Source organism: Danio aesculapii, chromosome 13 (genome assembly GCF_903798145.1).
Source record: "Danio aesculapii chromosome 13, fDanAes4.1, whole genome shotgun sequence".
Taxonomy (NCBI): Eukaryota; Metazoa; Chordata; class Actinopteri; order Cypriniformes; family Danionidae; genus Danio; species Danio aesculapii.
In genome coordinates, this window is record NC_079447.1 from 52,222,649 (window position 1) to 52,232,648 (window position 10,000).

Sequence of the window (10,000 nt, forward strand, 5' to 3'; positions counted from 1 at the left end):
GGTCTCCAGAAACGTCCCCAGGACTACATTCTCAGAATGAGCCTGGGTTGGCTATCTTCGTTTTAAAGAATCCCCCCTTCCATCCCTACCCCTCCTTCTTCCTAGATGGGTGACACGGTGGCCCAGTGCTTAGCAAAAGTGGATTCGGACAGGCCCTTAATACCTTTGCGCAATGCGCTTTAGACTTTGCACCTAGATCAGGCATGTCCAAGCTCGGTCCTGGAGGGCCGGTGTCCTGCAAAGTTTAGTTTCAACCCCAATCAGACACACCTGGGCTAGCTAATCAAGCTCTTACTGGGCTTTCTACAAACATCCTTGCAGGTGTGTTGGGGCAAGTTGGAGCTAAAATCTGCAGGACACCGGCCCTCCAGGACCGAGTTTGGACACCCCTGACCTAGATCATTAAAATAAAGCCCATTGAGTTTAACGTACACAGCGCCCTCTGGTGGATTTACCAGTAATGTATTTGAGATTGTCAAAAGTAGATTGGTCAAAAGATTGTCATCTGAGATTGTGAAATGTAAACGGCACCCTCTAGTGGATTTGTGAAAACAAAAAGTAGACGTTATCCAGGGTATATACCTCCCAGTTCTCAAATGCAAAGCCCTGGGAACATATATCTAATGAGCCTGGGTTGGATAGGACCCTAACAATGTGCGCTAGCAAAATAAACATTGTGCATTTTGATTTTATGCTAAGTTTAAATTAAATATTCCGTATTCGACTTATTATTGTGATGTTGACTCACAGAATGATAATCCCTCTTCCTGGAGACACTGCTGTTTCGCTCGCTCCAGTCGAAGGCCACTTCCTCTTCCTCTTTCTCGTTCAGCCAGATTAGTTCTTGGGTGGCTCGGGACACAAAGTCATGCAGGCTGTCCAGGTTTCTCTGCCGCTCGCTTGAGCTTTTCTGACAGCACAGAGAAACACACAACAGACTGAGACGCACTGCTTTGTTTGGAGGACATGATGTATGGTGCGTGTTCACTCAGATGTTTACCAGCAGTCGGCTGTACAGAGTCTCCAACTTGTTGATCTTCTCTGAGTAGCTCTGCTTCAGCGGCTGAGTCATCTGCATCTGTGATGAGAACACGGCTCGGTCAGGGATTACTTTATTAAACTTTCACTGTTGTGTAGAAAAACAAATCTTTTGAAGCAAAAGAGCACACAAACATTACAATTTTGTCACATTTTAACCATTCATTCATTCATTCATTCATTCATTCATTTATTTATTTATTCATTCATGTATTTATTTATTCATTCATTCATTCATTTATTTACTTATTTATTTATTTATTTATTCATGTATTTATTTGTTTATTAATTCATTCATTTATTTATTTATTTATTTATTTATTTATTTATTTATTTATTTATTTATTTATTTATTTATTTATTTATTTATTCATTCATTCATTCATTCATTTATTTATTCATTAATTAATTAATTCATTCATTCATTCATTCATTTATTTATTTATTCATTTATTTATTTATTATATTTTACAACAATGTCTTTTATTACTTTTATTTTTCATTTATTGTATAGATTTATTTATAATATTTGTGTAACAAGTTACACTAAATTAAAATTATAAATATTTACATAATGACAACAAGGAGGGAATAAATAATTTAAAAAATATCATTAATAATGTTTAAATTTTATTATTATTATTATTAGTAGTAGTAGTAGTAGTAGTACTGTTATTATTATTAAAAATAAATAAATAAATAAATAAATGTAATTATATATATATATATATATATATATATATATATATATATATATATATATATATATATATATATATATATATATATATATATATATATATATTAAAATTTGAAATATTTACATAATGACTACTGGGAGGGAATACATCATTTAAAAAATATAATTTATAATGTTTAAATATTATTATTATTACTATTACTATTATTATTATTATTATTATTATTATTATTAATATGACTACTGTTATTATTATTATATATATATCAAATTTTATTTCTTTATTTATTTTTTATTTATTTTTAATATATAATAATTTTAATATTTAATATAATAATATATAATTTTATATATATAATACAGAATTTTAAAAATATTATTATTAATTTAAATGTTTAAATATTATTATTATTATAAATAAATAAATAAATAAATAAATAAATAAATAAATAAATAAATAAATAAATAAATAAATAAATAAATAAATAAATAATTATTTTTTGTATATTTCCCTCCAGATAATTGACAAGGAAAGTTTGCTTGTGGTAATTTAGTTTATCATGGTGTGCACAAATTATAAAAAATACATTCATCATGAGGGCGCTCATTAAAACTCTCATAGGGAAAAAAACAGGGGGTTATTACAAGACTTTAGAAAGCTTATGACATAAACAAAGCTACTGCATTTACTGTAATCTATATCAATTACGTTACAATATATGTTTCTTCACCTTTCTATGATTGAAGGGTTAAAAATTAATGAAACATTTATAGAAATATAAAATCCCAACAAGGGTGTATGAAAACACAAAATTATAGTGTAGAAAACATTTACAAAATAAATGATCAAGGTTTTCAGCCAATAACAGATTAAATGTGGCCTTTTTTCTGTGCATTGTATTTTGAGTTGCATTGAAGAGTGTCGTGGTTAGTTGTACCTCGCTCATTCTGGCTTCTTTAATGCTCATCTGGAACTCTTCGATGGCTTTGTGGAAATCTTTATGATTCCCTAAATTGGACTCAACACTCAGTAGATCAGATCCCCATTCAGCCTGATCCAGCTGAACCTGTCAGACACAAAAACACATCAGATAAACTCTGATGCACACAAACAAACAGGCTTTCATTTTAGTTAATTGCAAAAACAAACAGGTATTTGACTGCAAATGAGAATTCTGAAATATAATACGCTGCATTCTTTTAAACTGAAGCTTCCACAGCATCCATGAATCAATGTTTGATTTCATCTGTAGAATATTTCATGTGTTTTTAATCATTTTATTCTATTCAAGGCGGTGACGCAGTGGCGCAGTAGCTAGTGCTGTCGCCTCACAGAAAAAAGGTTGCCGGTTCGAGCCTCGGCTGGGTCGGTTGGCATTTCTGTGTGGAGTGTGCATGTTCTCCCTGCGTTCGTGTGGGTTTCCTCTGGGTGCTCTGGGTTCACCCAGCCGAAAAGAAAATGAATGAATGAATGAATTCTATTCAAAGCAACATTAATGGATGAGGCTAAGCCTCGAAAACATTAGATGATTTTGCATTTTCCGTGATCAATTAATTTAGCATCATAATTATTGTATCATTAAACACCTAATCGATTTACTTTCGGTGTTCTGAAATAGCTGTTCATCGAATTTGATCAAAATAAAAAGCTTGTATGCATGTTAAAACTTTAAAACAGAATAACATGTGGAGTTGAATTGGAAGTTAAATATCCAGCACTGTCTATAATTTCATTAGTCAGCGCATAAAGTAGCCTGTTATTTGATTTGGTCTTTTTAATGAGATTTTTACTGATTTATTGGGTAAACTATGAAAATTGTGCAAGATTAGATTGAAAGATCAGAAACACCAGATGTTAGATGTCCGCACACACATAATCTCTCTCTCTCTCTCTCTCTCTCTCTCTCTTCAATACACTACATTCTGTCAAATATTGAACTGCAAATAGCTAAATTAATTTTAATTTCATTCATTCATTTATTTTCTTTTCGGCTTAGTCCCTTTATTAATCTGGGGTCGCCACAGCGGAATGAACCACCAACTTATCCAGCATTTGTTTTATGCAGCAGATGCCCTTCCAGATGCAACCCATCACTGGGAAACACATACACACCTATTCACACACACACACTACAGACAATTTAGCCTACCCAATTCACCTGTACCGCATGTCTTTGGACTGTGGGGGAAACCGGAGCACCCGGAGGAAACCCACACGAACGCAGGGAGAACATGCAAACTCCACACAGAAACGCCAACTGACCCAGCTGAGGCTTGAACCAGCGACCTTCTTGCTGTGAGGCGACAGCGCTAGCTACTGCACCACTGCATCTCCTAATTTTAACTTAGAATATTGAATTATTTTTTATAATATTTTATAATTATAGCCTGTAGAGTAGCTTAGTAAATGACCATTGAATAAGCAAGATAATCAACTGCTTGCCGTGAGTTAAAAGATTTTAAATGCTGAGCGCCGAGCAGTTCTTTGCCTCCATGTCATGAAAATAAAACCCTTTAAAGGGGACCTATTATGCAAAAATCACTTTTATAAAGCATTTAATCACAGTTGTGTATCAGCAGTTTGTGAATATAACCTGCTTCTAATAGTAAAAATGTATTAATTAAATTTTATATAATCAGACTTGATGTAAACAGTCTGCAGAAACACTTTGATTGACATTCTCCCTTTGTACGTGTCATCAGAGGGGGAAAGCCCCGCCCACTAGTGACCATCTCTCCCTAATCAGCATAGGATGTTAGTCTTGTTTTTAAATCTGCCACTATGCTGACATACAGGCATTTATAACTCCGCCCTTTTTTTTTAAAGAGCACAATCTCATTTGAATTTAAAGCGACAGTCACCAAAACGCCACACGATTAGGATCAAAGCCTAAAAGGGTCAGTTTTAGAGAGTTATGAAACATTATCTGTGTGACATTTTGAGCTGAAACTTCACACACACTTATCAGAGAGTTATTTTAGATCTTGTAACACACCAGCTCCCCTTTAAAGCCGTTGATTATCCCCTATATATTTGTTTCCTAAAATCCCATTAATACCTGCATCTCCTCCACCCAGCTGAGCAGATCCTGCACAAACTTCATGTTGGCCTCGTCCTCGCTTAGGTTTGGGTCCAGGAACGAGGCTTTGAGGACGGGTTTGCGGATGTGTGTGTGTTTGAGCTGCTCCAGGACCCCTCCAGCTCCAGGATTCGAGAATGCCGAAACCGTTCCCGCCACCGGCTGATGCATGCTGGGATTGCTGAGCGCTGGAGCACCGGCCGACGACAGAAGACCCGCACTGAAGCCCGAGTTCAGGCTCTGCGTGATCCCCGAGATCATCATCTTGGTCTGCTCTGAGGTCAGAGTTCGTCCTTTACTGTAGACGGAGGAACACTCGCTCCTCAGAGACAGCAGATCGTCACGCAGCTTCGACACCCTGAACACACACACCAAAAACACACACACACGCCAAAAACACACATATGGTTACACTTTACAATAAGGTTGTATTAGCTGTTGTTAGTTAATGCATTTACTAACATGAACAAACAGTAAACAACACCGGTATTACAGTATTTGTTCATGTTAGTTCATGGAAATACAGTCGCTCATTGTTAGTTCAACACACAGTGCATTAACTCAGTGTTTCCCAACCCTGTTCCTGAAGGCACACCAACAGTACACATTTTAAGCTCTCCCTAATCCAACACACCTGAATCAACTCATCAGAAGATTAGAAGAGACTCCAAAACCTGAAGTGAATGGGTGAGATGAGGGAGACAGAAAATATGTTCTGTTGGTGTGCCTCCAGGAACAGGGTTGGGAAACACTGCATTAACTAATGTTAACAAGCATCAATGGATGTTAATAATGCATTAGTAAATGTAGAACTATTATTAATAAATATTGTAAGTGTGGGCAGCGCAATGGTGCAGTAGGTAGTGCTGTTGCCCCCACAGTCCAAAGACATGCTGTACAGGTGAATTGGGTAGGCTAAATTGTCTGTAGTGTATGAGTGTGAATGAGAATGTGAGAACCAGAGATGGGTTGCAGCTGGAAGTACATCCGCTGCGTAAAACATGTGCTGGATAAGTTGGCGGTTCATTCCGCTGTGGCGACCCCGGATTAATAAAGGGACTAAGCCGAAAAGAAAATGAATGTACAAGTGTCATAATAACAATAACAGCTAGTGAAATCTTATTTTAAAGTGTGGCTGCACATATTTGGGCTTCAAATAACGCAGAACCTGCTGTTCTTACTTTGAGTTTTTGTCTTGTTTCTAGTCCAAATATCTTAATAGTCTTAAATTAAAAAGCATTTTATAGACAATTAAAAAATACTGAATTGTTTTCAGAAATAATGAGTCAAAATTAAGTGAGTTTGGTAACACTTTATAATAACTACACACTGCTAATTGTTTATTAAGCATTAGCTAATGGTGAATTCATTATCTGTTAAGCATTAACTCTACAATAATAAACGTTAGTAAACAGTTTATAACTGCAGCTACAAATGCTGTATTCTTGACTTATAACCACATTTATAATGTGCTTATTAATTGTACTTTCATACATTGTTAATCCTTTATTTTCATTACTAAATTAAGTTTTGCATTATTTACATTTTAGCATTGTTGGTGGTTTTTTAAGATCATTCAGAATGAGTTAGTAAATGATTAATAAATTATTAAAATTAACATTTATAATTCTTATTATTCAGGCATATACTAATAGTTAACTAATATGTTAATAAATGCTTTATTAACTCAACAAATCTAAAGTGAGGACTATTTATGCTTTATAAATCCCTTATAAATGACATTTAAAGGCTCAGTTCTATTGTAAACAGGAAAAAGGAAAATAAACGACATTATTCATTTCTATTCATTTCAAGATACGCAAATGAAACTGTGTAAAATGAACAATAAATCTTTGCAACCTTCTCTAAAATAAAATTACTGCACAGTTTAAACATTGCATCCTATTATATTGTTAAATTAGTATATTGTTGTTGTTTTGTCCAGTTTGATGTCGTATTTTGACCTGTTATTCAGCAATGTTTAAACTTTACAGTCATTTTATTTTTTGGATGAGATTATTGTTCATTTGATACTGAGTCTTTAATTGTCATTTATAAGGGATTTATAAAGCATAAATAGTCTTCACTTTAGATGAGGACACATAACTGCATGAAGTTGAGTTAATAAAGCATTTAATAACATACATAGTTTTGTTTTTACTAACCATTACTAAACACCTGAATAATAAGATATATAAATGTTAATTTCAATAGTTTATAAATCATTTACTAACTCATTCTGAATTATCTTAAAAACCACAGACTACTCTTAAATACAAATAGATTGTAAATAACGTAATTCTTAATTTAGTAATGAAAATAAATTATTAACAATGTATGAAAATACAATTAATAAGCACATTATAAATGTGGTTATAAGTCAAGAATAGAGCATTTGTAGCTGCAGTTATAAACTGTTTACTAACGTTTATTAATGTAGAGTTAATGCTTAACAGATAATGAATTCACTAGATGCTAAAGCTTAATAAATGATTCATAGTGTGTAGTTATTATAAAGTGTTACTGTGAGATTTTATTTAAAGCAAGCTAAATAATCTGCTAATGGGGTGAGTAAAATAATGTTCTGTCAAAGGGAAAACTTGATTATTCTGCTTACCACATTGGCACATTATTTAGTTTACATTATTGACATGTTTTGCTTGTCTAGAAAATGCTTCTTGATTTAGGATATTTTAGATATTTGGACTAGAAACTAGACAAAAACTCTAAGTAAGAAAAGTGTTTCTATTATTGTGAGCATTTTAATTAATCTTGATTTCTGTAATGCATTTTACAATGTGGATTGTCAATCGCAGCTTAACATAGATGGAGAGAATAAAAGGCCATTGCAATATATACAATTGAAGACATCTGAATACAGATAATCAAAAATGCTGAAAGGACACATCAAAAGATGCACATAAAAAAGCGCTAAAATTCATCCTAAAAAAGCACATAATATAAATACTTGACCCTCGACTTGGATGGAACTTTGGATGGAAACATTCAGAAGCTAGGAGGATGCGCATTTGTAGAATTTATTTACATCTCATTGTTTCCATTTAGCATGTTAGATGTTTTTTTAGAGTACGTTCTGACCTCTGGACGAGCTGATCGGCCAGGTAGAATTTTCCATCCAGCAGCAGCTGAATATCCACCACCTGCTGCCTCAGCAAAGTCTCACACTCCAGGAGAAAACCAGCGATTTCTGCTTCATTCTGGAACTGGATTCCTGATTCCAGACGCTTCACATCCTACAACACACACACACACGCACACACACACACGCACACACACACACAAACACACACACACACACACACACACACGCGCACACACACACGCACACACACGAACATTAATTATGATTTATTAGTGTACTAAATACAAAATAGTTATGCAAATATATTCATACTATAATATAATATAATATAATATAATATAATATAATATAATATAATATAATATAATATAATATAATATAATATAATATAATATAATATGTATAATATAATATAATATAATATAATATAATATAATATAATATAATATAATATAATATAATATGTATAATATAATATAATATAATATGTATAATATAATATAATATAATATAATATAATATAATATAATATAATATAATATAATATAATATGTATAATATAATATAATATAATATAATATAATATAATATAATATAATATGTATAATATAATATAATATAATATAATATAATATAATATAATATAATATAATATACATAATATAATATAATATAATATATATAATATAATATAATATAATATAATATAATATAATATAATATATATAATATAATATATATAATATAATATAATATAATATACATAATATAATATAATATAATATAATATAATATAATATAATATATATAATATAATATATATAATATAATATAATATAATATAATATATATAATATAATATAATATAATATAATATAATATAATATAATATAATATTATATATATAATATAATATAATATAATATAATATAATATAATATAATATAATATAATATATATAATATAATATAATATAATATAATATACATAATATAATATAATATAATATAATATAATATAATATAATATAATATAATATATATAATATAATATAATATAATAATATAATATAATATAATATAATATAATATAATATAAAATAATATAATATAATATAATATAATATAATATACATAATATAATATAATATACATAATATAATATAATATAATATACATAATATAATATAATATAATATAATATAATATAATATAATATAATATAATATATATAATATAATATAATATAATATAATATAATATAATATAATATAATATAATATAATATAATATTATATTATAATATAATATAATATATATATATAATATAATATAATATAATATAATATAATATAATATATATAATATATATAATATAATATAATATAATATAATATATATAATATAATATAATATAATATAATATAATATAATATAATATATATAATATAATATAATATAATATAATATATATAATATAATATAATATAATATAATATATATAATATATATAATATAATATAATATAATATAATATAATATAATATAATATAATATAATATAATATATATAATATAATATAATATTATATATATAATATAATATAATATAATATAATATAATATAATATAATATAATATAATATATATAATATAATATAATATAATATATATAATATAATATATATAATATAATATAATATAATATAATATAATATAATATAATATAATATAATATAATAATATAATATAATATATATAATATAATATAATATAATATAATATATATAATATAATATAATATAATATATATAATATAATATAATATAATATAATATATATAATATAATATAATATAATATAATATAATATAATATAATATAATATATATAATATAATATAATATAATATAATATAATATAATATATATAATATAATATATATAATATAATATAATATAATATATATAATATAATATAATATAATATAATATAATATAATATAATATAATATAATATAATAGAATATAATATGTATATAATATAATATAATATAATATAATATAATATAATAGAATAGAA

General features: G+C 28.1%; 1 protein-coding gene across 1 annotated transcript in view; it reads right to left on the minus strand.

Moving 5' to 3' along the window:
* dst (dystonin) overlaps nucleotides 1–10,000 on the minus strand; it is a 360,347-nt gene that overhangs the window by 194,827 nt on the left and 155,520 nt on the right. The window contains exons 17-21 of the mRNA XM_056470777.1: nucleotides 7,918–8,072; nucleotides 4,798–5,176; nucleotides 2,677–2,805; nucleotides 1,001–1,078; nucleotides 749–910 (exon numbers count right to left, since the gene is read on the minus strand). Coding sequence (XP_056326752.1) covers nucleotides 749–910; nucleotides 1,001–1,078; nucleotides 2,677–2,805; nucleotides 4,798–5,176; nucleotides 7,918–8,072 — 903 coding nt within the window. The remainder of the gene's footprint in view (nucleotides 1–748; nucleotides 911–1,000; nucleotides 1,079–2,676; nucleotides 2,806–4,797; nucleotides 5,177–7,917; nucleotides 8,073–10,000) is intronic.